This window comes from Lipotes vexillifer, unplaced genomic scaffold, assembly GCF_000442215.2.
Source record: "Lipotes vexillifer unplaced genomic scaffold, Lipotes_vexillifer_v1.1 scaffold263, whole genome shotgun sequence".
Taxonomy (NCBI): Eukaryota; Metazoa; Chordata; class Mammalia; order Artiodactyla; family Lipotidae; genus Lipotes; species Lipotes vexillifer.
Window position 1 is genome coordinate 3,047,177 of NW_006796752.1, and position 23,294 is coordinate 3,070,470.

The following is a 23,294-nucleotide window of genomic DNA, read 5'->3' on the forward strand; positions in this document are numbered from 1 at the left end:
CCCCCGCCTGAGTGAGCCAGAGCCCCAGAATCAGCAGCTCCTTTAACCCCGACCTGTCTGAGCGAAGAACAGACGCCCTCCAGCGACCTACACGCAGAGGCGGGGCCAAATCCAAAACTGAGGCCCGGGAGCTGTGAGAACAAAGAAGAGAAAGGGAAATCTCTCCCAGCAGCCTCAGAAGCAGCAGATTAAATCTCCACAATCAAGGTGATGTACCCTGCATCTGTGGAATACCTGAATAGACAACGAATCATCCCAAATTGAGGAGGTGGGCTTTGAGAGCAAGATTTATGATTTTTTCCCCTTTTCCTCTTTTTGTGTGTACACGGTATACTTCTGTGTGAGATTTTGTCTGTATAGCTTTGCTTCCACTATTTGTCCTAGGGTTCTATCCGTCCATTTTTTAAAAAATATTTTTTCTTAATAATTATTTTAATAACTTTTTACTTTATCTTCTTTCTTTCCTTCCTTCCCTCCTTCAGACAACGAATCATCCCAAATTGAGGAGGTGGATTTTGAGAGCAAGATTTATGATTTTTTCCCCCTTTTCCTCTTTTTGTGAATGTGTATGTGTATGCTTCTGTGTGAGATTTTGTCTGTATAGCTTTGCTTCCACCATTTGTCCTACGGTTCTATCCGTCTGTTTTTGTTTTCTGTATTTTTTCCTTAATAATTATTTTTTTATTTTAATAACTTTATTATATTTTATATTAATTTTATTTTACTTTATGTTCTTTCTCTTTTTCCTTCCTTCCCTCCTTCCTTCCTTCCTCCCTCCCTCCTGACCTCCTTCCTTCCTTCCTTCCTTTCTTTCTTCTTCTACTAATTCTTTCTTTCTACTTTTCCTCCCTTTTATTCTGAGCCGTGTGGATGAAAGGCTCTTGGTGCTGCAGCCAGGAGTCAGTGCAGTGCCTCTGAGGTGGGAGAGCCAACTTCAGGACACTGGTCCACAACAGACCTCCCAGCTCCACATAATATCAAACAGTGAAAATCTCCCAGAGACCTCCATCTCAACACCAGCACCCAGCTTCACTCAATGACCAGCAAGCTACAGTGCTGGACATCCTATGCCAAAAAACTAGCAAGACAGGAAAACAACCCCAACCATTAGCAGAAAGGCTCCCCAAAATCATAAGTCCACAGACACCCCAAAACACACCACCAGACGTGGACCTGCCCACCAGAAAGACAAGATCCAGCCTCATCCACCAGAACACAGGCACTAGGCCCCTCCACCAGGAAGCCTACACAACCCACTGAACCAACCTTAGCCACTGGGGACAGACACCAAAAACAACGGAAAATACGAACCTGCAGCCTGCAAAAAGGAGACCCCAAACACAGTAAGATAAGCAAAATGAGAAGACAGAAAAACACACAGCAGATGAAGGAGCAAGATAAAAACCCACCAGACCTAACAAATGAAGAGGAAACAGGCAGTCTACCTGAAAAAAAATTCAGAATAATGATAATAAAGATGATCCAAAATGTTGGAAATAGAATAGACAAAATGCAAGAAACATTTAACAAGGACCTAGAAGAACTAAAGATGAAACAAACAACGATGAACAACACAATAAATGAAATTAAAAATACTCTAGATGGGATCAATACCAAAATAACTGAGGCAGAAGAACGGATAAGTGACCTGGAAGATAAAATAGTGAAATAACTACTGCAGAGCAGAATAAAGAAAAAACCATGAAAAGAACTGAGGACAGTCTCAGAGACCTCTGGGACAACATTAAATGCACCAATATTCGAATTATAGGGGTTCCAGAAGAAGAAGAGAAAAAGAAAGGGACTGAGAAAATATTTGAAGAGATTATAGTTGAAAACTTCCCTAATATGGGAAAGGAAATCGTTAATCAAGTCCAGGAAGCACAGAGAGTCCCATACAGGATAAATTCAAGGAGAAATAGCCAAGACACATATTAAACCAAACTGTCAAAAATTAAATACAAAGAAAACATATTAAAAGCAGCAAGGGAAAAACAACAAATAACACACAAGGGAATCCCCATAAGGTTAACAGCTGATCTTTCAGCAGAAACTCTGCAAGCCAGAAGGGACTGGCAGGACATATTTAAAGTGATGAAGGAGAAAAACCTGCAACCAAGATTACTCTACCCAGCAAGGATCTCATTCAGATTTGATGGAGAAATTAAAACCTTTACAGACAAGCAAAAGCTGAGCGAGTTCAGCACCACCAAACCAGCTTTACAACAACAGCTAAAGGATCTTCTCTAGGCAAGAAACACAAGAGAAGGAAAAGACCTACAATAACGAACTCAAAACAATTAAAAAATGGGAATAGGAACATACATATCGATAATTACCTTAAATGTAAATGGACTAAATGCTCCCACCAAAAGACACAGATTGGCTGAATGGATACAAAAACAAGACCCATATATATGCTGTCTACAAGAGACCCACTTCAGACCTAGAGACACATACAGACTGAAAGTAAGGGGATGGAAAAAGATATTCCATGCAAATGGAAACCAAAAGAAAGCTGGAGTAGCAATTCTCATATCAGACAAAATAGACTTTAAAATAAGGACTATCAGAAGAGACAAAGAAGGACACTACATAATGATTAAGGGATCGATCCAAGAAGAAGATATAACAATTGTAAATATTTATGCACCCAACATAGGAGCACCTCAATACATAAGGCAAAAACTAGCAGCCATAAAAGGGGAAATCGACAGTAACACATTCATAGTAGGGGACATTAACACCCCACTTTCACCAATGGACAGATCATCCAAAATGAAAATAAATAAGGAAACACAAGCTTTAAATGATACATTAAACGAGATGGACTTAACTAATATTTATAGGACATTCCATCAAAAAACAACAGAATACACATTTTTCTCTAGTGCTCATGGAACATTCTCCAGGATAGATCATATCTTGGGTCACAAATCAAGCCTTGGTAAATTTAAGAAAATTGAAATTGTATCAAGTATCTTTTCTGACCACAACGCTAAGAGACTAGATATCAATTACAGGAAAAGATCTGTAAAAAATACAAACACATGGAGGCTAAACAATACACTACTTAATAACGAAGCGATCACTGAAGAAATCAAAGAGGAAATAAAAAAATCCCTAGAAACAAATGACAATGGAGACACGACGACCCAAAATCTATGGGATGCAGCAAAAACAGTTCTAAGAGGGAAGTTTATAGCAATACAATCCTACCTTAAGAAACAGGAAACATCTTGTATAAACAACCGAACCTTGCACCTAAAGCAATTACAGAAAGAAGAAGAAGAAAACCCCAAAGTTAGCAGAAGGAAAGAAATCATAAAAATCAGATCAGAAATAAATGGGGCTTCCCTGGTGGTGCAGTGGTTGAGAGCCCGCCTGCCAATGCAGGGGACAGGGTTTCGTGCCCCGGTCCGGGAAGATCCCACATGCCGCGGAGCGGCTGGGCCTGTGAGTCATGGCCGCTGAGCCTGCGCGTCCAGAGCCTGTGCTCCACAACGGGAGAGGCCACAACAGTGAGAGGCCCGCATACCACAAAAAAATAAATAAACAAAATTAATAAATAAATGAAAAATAAAAGAAGGAAACGATAGCAAAGATCAATAAAACTAAAACCTGGTTCTTTGAGAAGATAAACAAAACTGAGAAACCATTAGCCAGACTCATCAAGAAGAAAAGGGAGAAGACTCAAATCAACAGAATTAGAAATGAAAAAGGAGAAGTAACAACTGACCCTGCAGAAATAAAAAAGATCATGAGAGATTACTACAAGCAACTCTATGCCAATAAAATGGACAACCTGGAGAAATGGACAAATTCTTAGAAAAGCACAATCTTCCAAGACTGAACCAGAAGAAATAGAAAATATGAACAGACCAATCACAAGCACTGAAATTGAAACTGCGATTAAAAATCTTCCAACAAACAAAAGCCCAGGACCAGATGGCTTCACAGGCGAATTCTATCACACATTTAGAGAAGATCTAACACCTATCCTTCTCAAAATCTTCCAAAATATAACAGAGGGAGGAACACTCCCAAACTCATTCTACGAGGCCACCACCACCGACACCAAAACCAGACAAGGATGTCACAAAGAAAGAAAACTACAGGCCAATATCACTGATGAACGTAGATACAAAAATCCTCAACAAAATACTAGCAAACAGAATCCAACAGCACATTAAAAGGATCATACACCATGATCAAGTGGGGTTTATTCCAGGAATGCAAGCATTCTTCAATATATACAAATCAGTAAACGTGATACACCACATTAACAAATTGAAGGAGAAAAACCATATGATCATTGCAATAGATGCAGAGAAAGCTTTCGACAAAATTCAACACCGATTTATGATAAAAACCCTGCAGAAAGTAGGCGTAGAGGGAACTTTCCTCAACATAATAAAGGCCATATATGACAAACCCACAGCCAACATCGTCCTCAATGGTGAAAAACTGAAGGCATTTCCACTAAGATCAGGAGCAAGACAAGGATGCCCAGTCTCACCACTCTTATTCAACACAGTTTTGGAAGTTTTAGCCACAGTAATCAGAGAAAAGGAAATAAAAGGAATCCAAATTGGAAAAGAAGAAGTAAAGCTGTCACTGTTTGCAGATGACATGATACTATACACAGAGAATCCTCAAGATGCTACCAGAAAACTACTAGAGCTAATCAATGAATTTGGTAAAGTTGCAGGATACAAAATTAATGCACAGAAATCTCTGGCATTCCTATACACTAAGGATGAAAAATCTGAAAGTGAAATCAAGAAAACACTCCCATTTACCATTGCAACAAAAAGAATAAAATATCTAGGAATAAACCTACCTAAGGAGACAAAAGACCTGTATGCAGAAAATTATAAGACACTGATGAAAGAAATTAAAGATGATACAAATAGATGGAGAGATACCATGTTTGTGGATTGGAAGAATCAACATTGTGAAAAATGACTCTACTACCCAAAGCAATCTACAGATTCAATGCAATCCCCTATCGAACTACCACTGGCATTTTTCACAGAACTAGAACAAAAAAATTTCACAATTTGTATGGAAACACAAAAGACTCCGAACAGCCAAAGCAATCTTGAGGACGAAAAACGGAGCTGGAGGAATCAGGCTATCTGACTTCATACTATACTACAAAGCTGCAGTAATCAAGATAGTATGGTACTGGCACAAAAACAGAAAGATCAATGGAACAGGATAGAAAGCCCAGAGATAAACCCACGCACATATGGTCACCTTATCTTTGATAAAGGAGGCAAGAATATACAGTGGTTAAAAGACAGCCTCTTTAATAAGTGGTGCTGAGAAAACTGGACAGCTATATGTAAAAGTATGAAATTAGAACACTCCCTAACACCATACACAAAAATAAACTCAATATGGATTAAAGACGTAGATTTAAGGCCAGACACTATCAAACTCTTAGAGGAAAACATAGGCAGAACATTCTATGACATAAATCACAGCAAGATCCTTTCTGACCCACCTCCTAGAGAAATGGAAATAAAAACAAAAGTAAACAAATGGGACCTAATGAAACTTAAAAGCTTTTGCACAGCAAAGGAAACTATAAACAAGACCAAAAGACAACCCTCAGAATGGGAGAAAATATTTGCAAATGAAGCAACTTACAAAGGATTAATTTCCAAAATTTATAAGCAGCTCATGCAGCTCAATATTAAAAATACAAACAACCCAATCCAAAAATGGGCAGAAGACCTAAATATATATTTCTCCAAAGAAGATATACAGATTGCCAACAAACACATGAAAGAATGCTGAACATCATTAATCAATAGAGAAATGCAAATCAAAACTACAATGAGATATCATCTCACACTGGTCAGAATGGCCATCATTAAAAAATCTACAAACAATAAATGCTGGAGATGGGCTTCCCTGGTGGCGCAGTGGTTGAGAGTCAGCCTGCCAATGGAGGGGACGTGGGTCCATGACCCAGTCTATGAGGATCCCACATGCCGCGGAGCGGCTGGGCCCATTAGCCATGGCCACTGAGCCTGCGCGTCTGGAGCCTGTGCTCTTCAATGGGAGAGGCCACAGTAGTGAGAGGCCCGTGTACCGCTAGCTAGCTAGCTAGCTAGCTAGATAAATAAATAAAATATAAATATAAATATAAATAAATAAATAAATGCTGGAGAGGGTGTGGACAAAAGGGAACCCTCTTGCACTGTTGGTGGGAATGTAAATTGATACAGCCACTATGGAGAGCAGTATGGAGGCTCCTTAAAAAACTAAAACTAGAACTACCATACGACCCAGCAATCCCACTACTGGGCATATACCCTGAGAAAACCATAATTCAAAGAGTCATGTACCAAAATGTTCATTGTAGCTCTATTTACAATAGCCAGGACATGGGAGCAACCTAAGTGTCCCTCAACACGTGAATGGATAAAGAAAATGTGGCACATATATACAATAGAATATTACTCATCCATAAAAAGAAACGAAACTGAGTTATCTGTAGTGAGGTGGATGGACCTAGAATCTGTCATACAGAGTGAAGTAAGTCAGAAAGAGAAAAACAAATACCGTATGCTAACACATATATATGGAATCTAAGCAAAAACAAAAAGTCATCAAGAACCTAGAGGTGGGCTTCCCTGGTGGCGCAGTGGTTGAGAGTCCGCCTGCCAATGCAGGGGACATGGGTTCGTTCCCCGGTCCGGGAAGATCCCACATGCTGTGGAGCGGCTGGGCCCGTGGGACGTGGCCGCTGGGCCTGCATGTCCTGAGCCTGTGCTCCGCAGCAGTGAGAGGCCACAGCAGTGAGAGGCCCGCGTACCGCAAAGGAAAAAAAAAAAAAAACAGAACCTAGGGGCAAGACCGGAATAAAGACACAGACCTACTACAGAATGGACTTGAGGATATGGGGAGGGGGAAGGGTAAGCTGTCACAAAGTGAGAGAGTGGCATGGACACAGATACACTACCAAACATAAAATAGCTAGCTAGTGGGAACCAGCTGCATAGCACAGGGACATCAGCTCGGTGCTTTATGACCACCTAGAGGGGTGGGATAGGGAGGGCGGGAGGGAGGGAGATGCAAGAGGGAAGAGATATGGGAACATATGTCTATGTATAACTGATTCACTTTGTTATAAAGCAGAAACTAACAAACCATTGTAAAGCAATTATACTCCAATAAAGATGTTTTAAAAAATAAATAAATAAAAAATAAAAAACTAAAACTACAATGAGGTACCACCTCACACTGGTCAGAATGGCCATCATTATAAAGTCTACAAATAACAAATGCTGGAGAGGGTGTGGAGATAAGGCAACCTTCTTATACTGTTCGTGGGAATGTACGATTTTGCAGCCACTGTGGAAAACAGTATGGAGGGTCCTCAGAAAACCAGAAACAGAATTACCATATGATCCAGCAATCCCACTCCTGGGCACATATCCAGACAAAACTATAACTCAAAAAGATACATGCACCCACTATGTTCATAGCAGCACTATTCACAATAGCCAAGACATGGCAACACCTGAATGTCCATCAGTGGATGAATGGATAAAGAAGACATGGCACATATATACAATGGAATACTACTTAGCCATAAAAAAGAATGCCATTTGCAGCAACATGGTTGCAACTAGAGATTATCATACTAAGCGAAGTAAGTCAGAAAGAGAAAGACAAATATATGATATCACTTATACGTGGAATCTAAAATATGACACAAATGAACCTATCTATGAAATAGAAACAGACTCACAGACATAGAGAACAGACCTGTGGTTGCCAAGGGGGAGGAAGCTGGGGGAGGGATGGAGTGGGAGGTTGGGTTTAGCAGATGTGAGTTTTTATATATAGAATGGATAAACAACAAGGTCCTATTGCACAGCACAAAGACCTATATTCAATATTCTATGATAAACCATAAACCATAATAAAGAATATTTTAAAAAAGGAATGTGTGTGTATATATATATATAACTGAATCACTTTGCTGTGCAGCAGAAATTAACGTAACATTGTAAATCAACTATACTTCAATTTTAAAAATAACTGAAAAAACAATGCAATATTATTCGGCCTTAAAAAAGAATGAAATTCTGAGATGTGCTAAAATGTGGGTGAACCTGGAAAACAGTATGCTAAACAACAGAAGCCAGACACAAAAACATATTTTATAATTCCACTTATATGAAGTGTAGGCAAACTCACAGAAACAGAACGTAGAATGGTTGTTACCAAAGGCTGAGGGGCAGGGGAAATGGGAAGTTATTGTTTAATGGGTACAGAGTTTGTTTGGGATGCTGAAAAGTTCTAGAAATGGACAGTGATGACGGTTGCACAACACTGTGAATGTACTTGATGCCACTGAATTGCACATTTTATGGTATGGCTAAAATGATAGATTTTATGTTATGTATATTTTACCACAATAAAAAAATACCAAAAAAATTGTAGTTGATGATATACTAGAAAAAGACAAGCAATAACAAATGGAATCCTCATACACTGTCTAAGGGAATATAAAATGGTACAGCAACTTTAGAAAACAATTTGGCATTCTTCAGAAAGAAAACGGAAAGGTGGATATTCACACTCAAAAGAATAAACTTGGACTCTTACCTTACACCCTACACAAAAATTAACTAAAAATTAATTAGAGGCCTAAAGGTAAGACCAAAAACTTTAAAACTCCTAGAAGAACACAGGGGAAAAGCCTCATAACATTGGATTTGGCAATGATTTCTTGGCTATGACACCAAAAGAGCAAAAACAGACAAATGGGACATCAAACCTAAAAGCTTTTGTGCAAAGGACACAATCAACAGAGTGAAAGTTAACCTACAGAACAGGAGAACATACTTGCAAGTCATCTATCTGATAAACGGTTAATATCTAGAACATATAAAGAATTCCTACAACTCTCAACAACAAAATTCAACCTGATTAAAGTGAGCAAAGAACTTGAACATTTATCCAAAGATGATATTCAAATGGCCAACCAACATATGAAAAGATGAGCAACACAGCTAATTAGAGAAATGCAAATCAAAATCACAGTGTGTCACCTCACACCCATTAGGATGGCACCCATTTTTTAAAAAACCATAAACAGAAAATATCAAGTGCTGACAAGGATGCAAAGAAATCAGAACTGTTGTAGGAGTGTAAAATGGTGCAAACACTATGGAAACAGTATGGAGCTTCCTCAAATAATTAAAAATAGAACTACCATATAGTTCAGCAATCCTACTTCTGGGTATATATCAAAAAGAACTGAAAGCAGGGACACAAAGAGATTTGCACACCCATGTTCCTAGCAGCACTACTCACAATAGCCAAGAGGTGGAAGCAACCCAAATGGCCATGGACGAATGAAAGGATAAACAAAATGTGGTGTATACACACAAAGGAATTAATTATTCAGCCTTAAAAAAGGAAGGAAATCTTGTCACATGTTACAACATGGATGACCCTTGAGGACATTATGTTAAGTGAAATAAACCAGTCAAAAAAGACAAGTACTGTGTGATTCCACTTATATGAGGTATCTAAAGTACTGAAATTTATAGAAACAAAAAGTGGCATGAGGGCTTCCCTGGTGGCGCAGTGGTTGAGAGTCCACCTGTCGATGCAGGGGACACGGGTTCATGCCCCAGTCCAGGAAGATCCCACATGCCACGGAGCGGCTAGGCCCGTGAGCCATGGGCATTGAGCCTGCGCGTGCAGAGCCTGTGCTCCGCAACGGGAGAGGCCACAACAGTGAGAGGCCCACATATCGCAAAAAAAAAAAAAGGGGCATGATAGTTACCAGGAGCTGGGGAAGGGAAAGAAAGGGAAATTGTTGTATAATGGGTATACAGTTTCAGTTTTACAAGACGAAAAGAGTTTTGGAGGTGTTTCATAACAATGTGAATATAATTAACTTTACTAAGCTATACACTTAAAAATGGTATAAATGGTGCATTTTATGTGTTTTTTACCACAGTTTTTAATAAGTTAAACAGAGTACCATATGACCCAACAATTCCACTTCTAGGTATATTAGCAAGAGAAATGAAAACATATGTCCACACAAAACATATAAATGAAAATTCATAGCAGCATTATCATAATATTAAGCCAAAAAGTAGAAACAAATGTCCACCAACAGATGAATGAATAAATAAAATGTGATGTATCCATATAATGGAATATTATTTAGCCATAAAAAGAAATATGTATTGACACGTGCCACTATGGATGAACTCTGAAAACATTACACTAAGTGAAAGAAGCAGCCACAAAAGGCCTCATATTTATGTGATTCCATTTTTATGAAGTGTCCAGAACAGACAAATCCACAGAGAAAGAAAGTAGGTGTCTAGGGTTGAGGGGAGGAGGGGAATAGGGAGTGACTGCTAATGGCTAAAGGGTTTCTTTCTGGGGTAATGAAAATGTTCTGGGAGTAGGTGATGGTGATAGTAGCACAACCTTGTAAATATAATAAAAACCACTCAATTGTATAGTTAACCCTTGAACAACATGAGTTTGAACTGCACAGGTCCACCTTACAAAGATTTTTTTTTAAAGTACTATGGTACTACATGAGCCATGGTTGGTTGAATCCACGGATGCATAACAGTGGACAGAGTGCTGACTATAAAGTTATACACAGATTTTCAACTGTGTGGAGAGTCAGCAACCCTAACCTCTGCATTGTTCAAGGGTCAACTGTGCTTTTAAATGATGAATTTTAGGACATGTGAATTATACCTTGATTTAAAAAAAAAAAAAGATACACTGATTTGGGAAGCACTACCGGGGGTTCAGTAACTTCAGCCTATTTTCCTCCAAGGAAGGGGGTACAATCTCTTTTTCTCTTTTCCTAAAAAAGAAAAAAAAAAGACTATCCCAGTTGGAGTCTAACAGCTAAGTACAGCATCCTTTCTGTTTCTGAGGTGGGCCAGCTCACCCCTCCACAGCTCCTCTATCTGAATGAACGTGCCTAGTCCAGACAATGACAAGCACACACACCCACAGTAGCCAAACAACTGAGTTCAAGCGGTCCTCAGGTTTCCTGGGAGCCAGGACTACAAGCACTGGGATCATTCTGTCGGCCTCATACAGTGGCTGTAATTTCTCCTTCTGGGGAGTATCCACAAAATAAGTTAAGGACTGGTTCCACAGCTTCCTGAAATCGAGAGGAAATCCAAAGAGACTATCCATCTTCCAACCTCCTATGAAAGCAAGACTAAAGACAACCTAAATATTCATTAATAGAAGACCTGTTACAATAGTATTCATTTGCACGGACTACTGCAATGCCATTAAAAAGAATGATCCTGGGGTGCTGGTAATTTCCATTTCTTTTTTTTTTTTTTGCCTCTGTACGCGGGCCTCTCACTGTTGTGTCCTCTCCCGTTGCGGAGCACAGGCTCTGGACGCGCAGGCTCAGCGGCCATGGCTCACGGGCCTAGCCGCTCCACGGCATGTGGGATCATTCCGGACCGGGGCACGAACCCGTGTCCCGTGCATCGGCAGGCGGACTCTCAACCACTGCGCCAGCAGGGAAGCCCGGTAATTTCCATTTCTTGATCTGGGTGCTAGTTATGTGGATGTGCTCAGTTTGTGAAAATCAATTGTACATCTGACATGTGCATGTTCTTCTATGTATATTACACTTCAATAAAATACTTTTAAAAAACACACAGGGGCTTCCCTGGTGGCGCAGTGGTTGGGAGTCCGCCTGCCGATGCAGGGGATGCGGGTTCGTGCCCCGGTCCGGGAAGATCCCACATGCCGCAGAGCGGCTGGGCCCGTGAGCCATGGCCGCTGAGCCTGCGCGTCCGGAGCCTGTGCTCCGCAACAGGAGAGGCCACAACAGTGAGAGGCCCACATACCAGAAAAAAAAAAAAAGCATACAATAGGCCTACTTGTATCGATATGGAATGTCCTTTAAAATACTAAGTGAAAAAAAATAAAGGTGTAGAGGAGTAGAGGAGGTGTGGAGGTGTAGAGGAGTATGCATTACATGCTACCGTTTGTGTTTAAACCATAGTTAGATACAGATATAAATGTCTATATATAAACAGGTGCTTTGGAAGAATACACAAGCAGCTAAAAAGGCAATGGTTATGGGGGTGGAACTGGACGTCTACAGTGAGAGAGATTTATTTTTTATTTTACGTATTCTCTATTTTAATGTTACTATGCACATTTATTCATTTTACAATGACAAACTACAAACCGAGTAGCCGAAAACGTCCCTCTTTCTTCACTGAATGCCAGCCTGCTGCCCTGGGACAATTTGCTGCAAATTGGTCTATGAATTAGCACTCAGATACCTGAGATGGGGAAAGGCAGTGTGGTTTATCAGAAAGGTAACTAGTGGTGGTTTGATATAGCAGAAAGTGAATGGATGTAATAAAACGCATATTATTTGAACTAAGGAGTTTGTTTCCCATCTCCAGTCTTTCTAGCTGTGTGATCTCAGACAAGTTATTTAACCTCTCTGAGTCTCACTTACCCCATCTGAACAATGAGGATACCAGTAACAGGGCTCTTAAGGACTGCCCTGGTGGCACAGTGGTTAAGAATCCACCTGCCAATGCAGGGGACACAGCCCTGGTCTGGGAAGATCCCACATGCCGCAGAGCAACTAAGCCCATGCGCCACAACTACTGAACCTGCACTCTAGAGCCCGCGAGCCACAACTACTCAGCCCGCGTGCTGCAACTACTGAAGCCCACATGCCTAGAGCCCGTGCTCCGCAGCAAAGAGAAGCCACTGCAATAAGAAGCCCATGCACCGCAATGAAGAGTGGCCCCCACTCGCCACAACTAGAGAAAGCCCATGCGCAGCAACAAAGACCCAACGCAGCCAAAAATAAATAAATAATTTATTTTTAAAAAGATTAATAATAAGGATTAACAGTAATATGTGTGTCCATAAAGTACCTAACATAGTACTTGAAGCCTAGCTGGCACTCAAGCATTAGTTTTGTTATCCTTTCCCCAGAAATAACTAAAACTATGACGAGTGCCTCATAGGCATCTCTAAAAGCTAGAAATGTAGGGGAAATACTCTCCTTGGGGGTTGCCTGGGACCTCTACTACAGGCTTAAAAGCCTTGCAGAGGGCTTCCCTGGTGGCACAGTGGTTGAGAGTCCACCTGCCGATGCAGGGGACATGGGTTCGTGTCCCAGTCCGGGAAGATCACCCATGCCGCGGGGCGGCTGGGCTTGTGAGCCATGGCCACTGAGCCTGCGCGTCCAGAGCCTGTGCTCTGCAACGGGAGGCCACAACAGTGAGAGGCCCGCATACCGCCAAAAAAAAAAAAAAAAGCCTTGCAGAGCAAGGCAATACAGGAGACCAGCTGAAATATAAAAGTACCAGGGACAAGCCTAACTTTGAAGAATGCTACTTGATGCTCCCCCTTCATCCTACAAACACCAAGTGAACTTATAACAACTTTTTCAGAGCAATGTGAAGTTTGGGGAGATATGTCTGTGCAACAATTAAGACAAAAAAAAAATCCCTAAACCAGATAAGAAAAAAAAAAGATTAAGTGATTAAGACCAGTTCTCTGGTAGACCTCGACAAATGATTTCCAGGGACAGATTGAGCTAGAAGAGTCAAAAACTAGGGACTCCAAAACTGCTATCAGCTCTAAGGGAGGTTTTTCACCTCACCACTGGATTCCACCTTAAAGATAAGGTAAATTACAGGTATCCCTTATGATTTGAACTGTTCTTATCCAAACCTAGGACTCAAAAGAGATATGGATAAATTTGAGATATCCCTTGTTACACCTCAAGCTCAGGAAACAAATGCATTTGGATAAAACATTTTGCTGTCTGAACTTGCTATAACCAAAATCTTGCCATCCAAATCCATGAGCACATTAGGTTCAGATAGCAAGGAATTCTTACATGAAATGTTTGGTGTTAAACTGCGAAATCTTTAACCTGCTACAGCTTTCAAGCTGCCAGTGTCTAGGTGTGAATACTACAGAGCAAAGAAGCACACTAGTCTCACAGAGCTTTGAAACTTTCTAGGTCAGTGGCCTAAGGACTTGTCAAGTTCTTTCAAAATACAAAAAGAAAAACACTCAGAGAACAGCTACAATCCAAGGAAAATATGGCACAGAATGAATCTGTCACCCCATACTCAATAAAAGCCAGGAGCTGAGCCAACCTCACTTAGAATCAGCCTAAAGGAAGCAATCGAGGGGCTAAGCAAGGTCAGTGGAATGACCTGGCACCTCTGAAAAGAGACAAGATATAACTAAAGCACAAGTTTATTAACCACTGAAATTTTAGTACATAGCTAACTGATTATAAAGCACCACCAGCAGTGAGGCTAGATTCACTGCTACCAGAATAATTATTTCCTGAAGGAGTTTGATATGACACTGAACAGATCAAAGAGCATTTCCTCAGCCTTTAAGTCACTTAGCTAACCTGACAATAAGTATTTAAGGTCTTTAGCATGACCATTCACATGTATGTGGTTCAAAGTACTTTATACTCAAGCTGCTAGTTACACTGCAACGTCATCTAAGGGAAAGAATTCTGATTTTTAATTATCTCCAAATACCAACTTCACTGGATAAACCATTTCCTGGCATGAAAAAGGTTTTAAATTCTGGTCCCAGGTTTCCTCAAATGTTAAATCTTCACAATCTTCAAAGAACACTAAGTATCAACTAATTGTGAGATACTTTGAAAATATCAAAAGAAATCAAAACTTTGCTACCCTAAGGAAAGGCTATTAATTTTCAGAAAACAAGCAAACAAACCAAAAATCCCAATTCCAATGGAAACATGTGTTATTACATAGCTATTTTTGAAGTTATCATATTTATTAAGACCTCACTAACTAATCAATTATACAGTATGGCAATATACTTTGAAAAATCTCAATCTTTTGATTCAAGATCTCATCGACATTCATTCACTCAATAGATTTTAATTGAATGCCTTTACTGTGTACCAGGTATGTGCTAGGAGCTATAGCAAAATGAATCTCATCATTGTCCTCAAAGATGATACATGTACAATTATATAAGGCAGGTTGTGTTATAAGTGATTAAAAAGTGCAATGAGTTCAGAAAAAAAGCACTTCCTGCAGGAAGCAATGTCTAAACCATAAGCTTGAAGACAGGATCAGGTTCTACCAAAGAGACAGAAAAATTAAACCTTCCAGACATAGTCTGAATGAAGAAACATAAGCACCTTTTCTCCACTTAAGTAGGTATATAAAATTAAGAGTACCATTAAGTCTAACTATATTTAAGGAAAAGCACTATTTTGGTATTTCTCTAGGAAGATTTTTTTCCCTATCTGCACAATTGTTAAAGAACTTACAAATCCATTTCCCCAAATTTCTCAAAATAACTAAGTCCATAATATATTGCACAAGTGTTACCTTGAAGAGCCAGATCTGTCTTCCATAAAAATTTTAAAAAACAAATTATCATGGTGATATACATGTTATGCTTACATTTAAAGAGGATTTTATAAATAGCATGGTACAGAAAAGAGAAAACCGGCTTTAGGATGAGACAGACCTGGGTTTTGAAACTCAGCTCTTACTTACTAGCAATGTGACCTTCGAAAAGTTCCTTCTCTGAAAGCCAGTTTCCTTATCTGTAAAAAGGGAGATAACTACCCTGTAAGCAACCCTGTGAGGTACAGAGAGAATATGTATAAAGCATGCTGCATAAAGAAGGTACTTAATCAATGTCCCCTTTAGTTACTTTAATGGGAAAGTAATAATTACTCATAACCTATTTCACAAGCTAGGATTTTACAACAAAGATAGAGCACTTGATCAATATCATACTAGATCAAAATTAGAAAATAACTGACCCAGAGCCTCATGTATACCTTTATGCCACACTACTTTCAAACCATTACATTAGCCTGAAGGTACAGAAACTCTGTCTTCTAAACCACTGATGAGCATGGTACAAAAGCCATTGACTATGACATACTGTACCTTTTGGTTTGATTTCTCTTCCCTTGAATGGCTAAAACGTGTAAGCTAACACAAACCTGTCACAGTCCGCTGGCCATCACTTAGGTTATTCCACCACTTGTTAATCTAAAACAGAAGAAAAATTGCATATCACCATATGGTAAATAATTTCAGGCTACATAAATGAAAAGAAAGAAAATTCTTTGTGCATAAATGAAAGAGTCCTCGTCTATAAAAATCTCTACTGAACAACAGACATAACAAATATGTGACAGAGTGGAAAACACAGGTGTTTTATAGTCAGACAGCCTGCATTCTCTACACAAAGCCACTGATAAGCTCTGTGACCTCAAATTACTTCTACACTTCAGTTTCCTGATACATAAAATGGAGACAGTAACAGATATATAGCAATACCACTGTGAGGAATATCAATAACATAAAGTACCTAGCACACTATCAAGTGGTTGTTCACCAAGACCCAATCTAGTTTTAAAATTCTAACCAAGAATATTTTCTACTAAAATTGCCTTTTTTTTTTTAAAGGTATAATACTAGATTGAGGTTTAGAAAAAGACAGAATCCTAATCTTTTAGGGACACACCTTGAAATTTTATAGATGATATATGCCTAGAATTTGCTTTATAGTAATCAGTGGTGGGGAGGGAAGGGAAAGAAGGGGAACTAGAAGAAACAAAGTTGGCTATGTGTCAACAGTTGTTGACAATGGATGACAGGGGTTCATTATACTATTCTCTTCACTCTTTTTACTTTACCTTTGAAATTTTCCATGATTAAAGTTTTTTAATTAAAAAAAAACTATGTTCTAACTATGAAACTGAACCAGACTTTGTATACTAATACAGAAAGAAACCCAAGGTAAAGAAAAAAAGTTACAGATCAACATATATTTGATTCATGCACAACAATTATTCCATTTTTGTAATTCAGTTGACCTTTGAACAGCAGGGGTTTGAACTGCACTGGACTTACATGCAGATTTTTTTCAATAAATATGTACTACAATATACTACACCATTCGTAGTTGGAATCCACAGATGTGGGACCGCTGTTACAGAGGCCCAACTATAAAGTTACAGGCACATGTGCCACTGCGTGGAGGGTCAGCACTCCAACCCCAGTTGTTCAAGGTCAATAACAATTTAAATGTGTCTGAACTCTCAGACCTTACTCACTGCATATGTAGTAGTGGGGCACAGGTTCCCAGGGCTTTCACTTCCCATGTTATATTTATGTGTTATTTCAGTTTTCTTTAACATGGATTTTATATTTTATCTCTTATCATTTAACTACTTTAAACAAATCCATCTTTGGATGAAGATTATGTATATTACATGTGTCATTTTCACCATTCCAAGGAACAATTTGGGTATCAAAACTTCATAGTGGGCTTCCCTGATGGCACAGTGGTTGAGAGTCCACCTGCCGATGTAGGGGACACGGGTTCGTGCCACGGTCCAGGAAGATCCCACATGCCGCGGAGCGGTTAGGCCCGTGAGCCATGGCCGCTGAGCCTGCGCGTTCGGAGCCTGTGCTCCGCAACGGGAGAGGCCACAACAGTGAGAGGCCCGCGTACCGCAAAAAAAAAAAAAAAAAACTTTACAGTGCAGAAGCCTGTAGCTTTCAAGGGATCCAGGACTGTGGAATAGGTCAGTGTTACTATCTTCTCAAACATATTGTACTGAATAAAAACCACTGCTCATTCCTGCAGGTTTTACCTGCAAATATTACAACCATTGTTCTTCTGACATAAAGCCTCTCTAGAACTGGTAGGCTCATGCTTCTTGTGTCTATGGGGAAACAAGGAGGAATGAATCCTTCTCCCTACTTAGAGGAACCTTCAGCTATCATTAGGAAAAAGAAAACCCAAGGCTGCTCTCTCACTAGCCAGGAATAAGAAGTTCCTAGGAAGGAGAAAACTGAAGAGGATATCAACACTCTCTCCAAACTGGAAGAGCAGTGTGTCATAAAAAAATACGGAGGTGCTTGAAAAATAAATGGACCTGGATCCACAAATTAGCCTATGGTCTCTGCTCAGTAAGTACTGGCAAATGAAATAAAATATACGCTTTACCTAAAAGGCAACATTTTAAGAAAATCAGTTAGGTGGAAGAAAGGCCATCAACTTGCATATGAAATAATGAAAAATTCTAAAAGCTCTATATTTGTACCCTTTTCTTGCATCTTGATCCCCTGAGCACAGTTAGAAAAAACATCAACAGTGGTTATTTATCAGAGATATATAAACATCATGTCACTGAGAAGCTTTTTAAAACCCACATAGCATCTCTACCCCTCAAGCATAAAACTCCCTGTGATTCTAATATGTACTCTAAAAGTAAAACAGTTGCCCTTAGTAGAGCTGGAAGAGGCTCCAAAACATTAATTTTTAACAACTATCTGTGGTGATTCTTGATATGTGGGTAGAAGGACAAACTTCTTGGAACACTGTTAAGTATAACGTTGCCAGACATACGAAACATTAATACTTACTACAATGAAATGACTCTAAAGAAGAATATTAACTGCAATGACTACACATCTACTGATCTAATGTTGCCATTAACTAAAAACACTTCATAAATAACCAGACTTCAAAAACTGACCAACTACAACAAAACAAATGCCATGTTTAACTTTACCTCCTTTCTGAAGTCTCCTTCCTTCTGTGGTCTTATGCTATCCAACCAATCAGCTTTTATACCATCAAAATAACTCTGGACCCTGGATTTCAGTGATTCATATTGCCAAATGGCAGCTGATCCAAATGCACAGCCTGTAAACTATATAAAATAAATATATTACAAAAAAAAATTTTTTAATAGATCTATACATAGTTCCAAGGATGATATTTCATTTTCATTGCTTTTTATAAACATAAGGAACATATGGCACACTGAAACTTACTAGGTGAAAAGAACACTTAATTGTTTCCCATTTTATTAACGTTACAGTATCCTGGGGCCTGTTTAGTTAGAACTTTTCCAATAAAATTCAAAATATCAACTCAGTATCACTTGCATTGTTATACCAAATAAGAGGTCCATGAGTTTCTTCTCCAGGGCTTACATAAATGACCCATACTCTAACAGCAATTATTAAATTCATGTTCTATTGTAATCATGACCCCAGATCCTTCTGATCCCACTCCACTTGTCTTTAAGGGAGCCCAAATAGGACAAGTAGTATTGATACTTTAACACTACACCTGCAGCAAGGTAGGTAACTCCTAGTGACGTGAGCTCTTACCCCAACAGTAAAAAACAAAGGCTTTACAAGAGTCCTTATAGGATAAGGAGAAGGATAAAAGGCTGTTTCTTCTACAGGAGGAATCAAAGCACTTCTCTTGTATGCTTCACTACTTCTTCCTGTGTCTGATCTTCGAGGTTCAACCTTCCTGGGTGCTTTTCTGAATCCACATTTTTGCTGAATAAAAAGGTTAAACCTATAGGGGAAAATAACAGATTAGAAACAGAGCTACAGGGACGTGGGTTCGATCCTTGATTGGGGAACTAAGATCCCACATGCCTCGGGGCAAATAAGCCCACGCACCACAACTCCTGAGATCACGCACCTCAATGAGAGAGCCTGCGTGCTGCAAACTACAGAGCCCTCGTGCTCTGGAGTCCGCACAACACAACTATAGAGCCCATGCGCCCTGGAGCCCGCGCACCACAACTAGAGAGAGAAAACCCTCAGGCCGCAACTAGTAAGAAGCCTGAGTGCAGCAACAGAGACCAAGTGTGGTAATGAAAGATCCTGTGTACCTCAACGAAGATCCCGTGTGCTGCAACTAAGGCCCAATGCAGCCAAAAAAAAATAAGGAAAATAAATAGGAAGGAAGGAAAGAAGAAAGGAAGGAGGGAAGGAAGGAAGAAACAGAGCTGCATCTTGCAAACATCAACCTCTACGAGCCTCCCCAACTGACGTGCATCGTCACCATTTCAGTTTATTCTCACTGTGCAGCCCCAAAGCCACCAAGACTCCTACTCCCAGGTAGGATTCAGTCAAAACAATGAACTGTGCCCTTCTGAAAAAGGAGAGACATAAACTACAGCAGCTTTACAGGACATCTGTTTGGGCCATTACTGTGTATCAATCAACAGAATAATTTGTATCCATCCCCCACACAGTCTGCAATCCTGTAAAAAGCTGGAGAACTACAAGTTGTGGTTTGAATTAGCACAGAATAGCTTTATTTGTTTTTGAAGTTTGGCCAAACATTTAAATCAAATAATGATTTTCCTTTTATAAGTACTATTACAAATTGGCGGATTTTCCCCACCTTGCCCCCTATTTACTTCACTACCAGTTTGGGCGACGCCCAACTAAATGTTCTATAAAGGGTTTTCTTGTTTGAGTCCTTATAGCTTGACCTCCTCAAAACATCTGACACTACTGATCACACCTGTCAGCGCCTGTAAGGTTGCACTCCCTGCTCTTCAAACTTGCTTTCCTAACGGCTTCCCCCTTTCTCCTATCCCGTAAAGACAGATATGCTTAAAGGTTCTAATAGTTCCTTTACACATTCTCCATTCAAACTGAACCCATATAAATTTGTGAAGCATTTTTTTCTTTTGTAAAACGGTAATTTCCCCCAGGTAGACCATGTAGAGGCCCCTTCCTGTTTGTTCTCATTGTACTCTAATCATACTATATCCTTCTAGACTCACAGAACTCCTGTCTGCCAGTCAGACAGGTCTTCTCACCTTTGTAACCTGGGCCTTGAAACACTTTGGTTGAATAAAAGAAAAAGTTCATTTCTGTGGCCTGGATGACTTCTAAGCAAGTAAATGATTCAAATATATGTCTCTAGTCCCAGCCTCAATTTTCTTGTCTTGTATTTCCCACTATATATTGAATAATTCTACTTGGATATGCTCCCTATTACTTTAAAACCAATATATTCAGAAGGGAATTCATCCCCTTCTACAAGCTCCATTTTCTGACTTCTTTATTCTTTCAGTGGGCCCACAGTTATCTTAGTCACTAAGATTAAAAATCTAGAAGTCATTATGGAGTTCTCTCTGCTTAATTCTTACCATCTAATTTAAAACCAAATCTATCAAATTTATTTTTCACTCCTAATCTAGTCCCGTACCCCATGCCTAAACAACAGCAACAGCTGACTTAAGTTCAAACATTTTAACATGTTGCATGTTCTTCTTTCCTCATATCACTCTTCCACGAACATTCAACACTTCCTCAAATGCCCTCTTAGAGGGCCAACATTCTCTCCCTAATTCCCACACAATCCCTTAGTTCATCCCTTTTGGCCTGGAATACTCTACCATTTCATAACAGATCTCACTGCTTCTAATACTGCCTTACTCCAATTCATCTTCCACATTTTATTAGGCACAAATATATTATCATTCCCCTGCTTTAAATGCCACAGAAAATTTTTCTTCACCCCACCAAACTCAGCAATGCTACTCCTTTGTTGTGGTACTTACTTCCCTTTAACTTTTTCGTGCCCTTCAAAATTCAGTTCATTTATTTCCTCCTCCAGGAAGCCTTCCTAAACTCTCGCAGGCTGGGTGTCTCCTTTGTACTCCTAGAGTCCTAAAGCATCCTGTATGTACTCTTATACTTGTCTCATTTATTGCCTGTACCATAACTAGATTATCACTTCTGTATTCATTTTATCTCCACCACCAAGGCCAGTTCCTAATAAAGAAAGGGTCAATAATTATGTTAGAAGAAAGAAGGGGTCAAGAATGATTATTGGTTTTATTCTGAATAACTGAAAGGAAGGTGGTACTACTCACTAAGACAAGGAAAATCAGAGGCACCAAAATAGGAAACTGGAAAATGAGAGATGAATAATTCCATCTTGGGCACTGTTTAAAATGCCTGCAATCACAGCAGCTCAGTTCTAACAGGTAAAAATTGGAACTTAAATTTCCATCAACAGGGGAAAGGATAAACTGTGTTATATTCATACAATGGAATACAGTGGTCCCTCAGTATCCATGGGAGACTGGTCTAGGACCCCCTGTGGATACCAAATTCGAGATGCTGAAACCCCTTATATAAAATGACGTAATACAGTAACATTCCCCATCCACAGTTGTTTGAATACATGGATGAGGAACCTGGAGATACAGAAGGCCAACTGTATCACTCAGTGAAAAACTACTGATCACACATCATGGATGAATCTCAACAACACTGCTGAGTAAAAGAAGTCAAACACAAAAGAGCACATAATGTGTGTGATTCCATTAATGCATATCTAGCTAAAGAACAGGCAAAAATAATTTGTGGTGACCAAAATCAATAGTGGTGGACTTCCCTGGTGGCACAGTGGTTAAGAATCCACCTGCCAATGAAGGGGACACGGGTTCGAGCCCTGGTCCAGGAAGATCCCATATGCTGTGGAGCAACTAGGCCCGTGCGCCACAACTACTGAGCCCACGTTCTAGAGCCCGTGAGCCACAACTACTGAGCCCTCATCCAAAAATACTGAAGCCCGCGCACCCAGAGCCCGTGCTCTACAACAAGAGAAGCCACCACAATGAGAAGCCCATGCATCACAACGAAGAGTAGCCCCTGCTCGCTGCAACTAGAGAAAGCCTGCGCGCAGCAACGAAGACCCAACATAGCCAAAAATAAATAAATAAATATTAAAAAAAAAAATTAATAGTGGTTGCCTAAAGTGGGACTTGACTGGAAAGGGGCAAGAGGGAACTTGATGAAATGATGGGCAGTATCTTTATTTTTAGGTGATGGTTGCACAGGTGTATACATTTGTCAGAACTAATGGGCTGTATGCTTAATACTTGTATGTTTTACTACATGTAAATTATATTGCAATGAAGTATTTTTAGCATTGGTAGAACACCCAGGTGATGTCTAGCAGGCATTTGGAAACATGAAACTCAGAAAAATGGTATAGCTACTATTACCATTACTCACCTAGAATGCTCTGTCTTCAACACTAAGTCTACGCCACAGTTCAACTTCTCAGACATCACATGGTGAGGATGGGTGATGATGATAAAGTAATTCACCTTAAAACTTCTAATAATTTAGAATTTGTACTAACAAATAAGTGCTACTTCTTTCAACAAAATCTATTTTGGAAAGCAGTACACTTAGTCAAACAATGCCAATGTTGCTCTGAATGGCTCTGAACTTCAGAACCTGTTCCCAGTCTTATGAATATCCTTTAGCAAGTAACTGTTTAATAGCTAATTGCAAATCTATTTCTAGTTCTTGTTCTGTTGCCTGCTTTTTCTGCAGAGGCTAGGAAAGATAAATATCTTCACTTTACCAGTCTCTCCTATGGCTAGG

At 39.6% G+C, this 23,294-nt stretch overlaps 1 protein-coding gene across 2 annotated transcripts in view; it reads right to left on the reverse strand.

Moving 5' to 3' along the window:
• Positions 1 to 23,294, reverse strand: part of PARL (presenilin associated rhomboid like) — a 54,377-nt gene that overhangs the window by 25,596 nt on the left and 5,487 nt on the right. For both annotated transcript variants that reach the window (XM_007468932.1, XM_007468931.1), the window contains exons 2-4: positions 19,245 to 19,440; positions 18,638 to 18,778; positions 16,052 to 16,100 (exon numbers count right to left, since the gene is read on the reverse strand). In XM_007468932.1, coding sequence (XP_007468994.1) covers positions 16,052 to 16,100; positions 18,638 to 18,778; positions 19,245 to 19,440 — 386 coding nt within the window. The remainder of the gene's footprint in view (positions 1 to 16,051; positions 16,101 to 18,637; positions 18,779 to 19,244; positions 19,441 to 23,294) is intronic.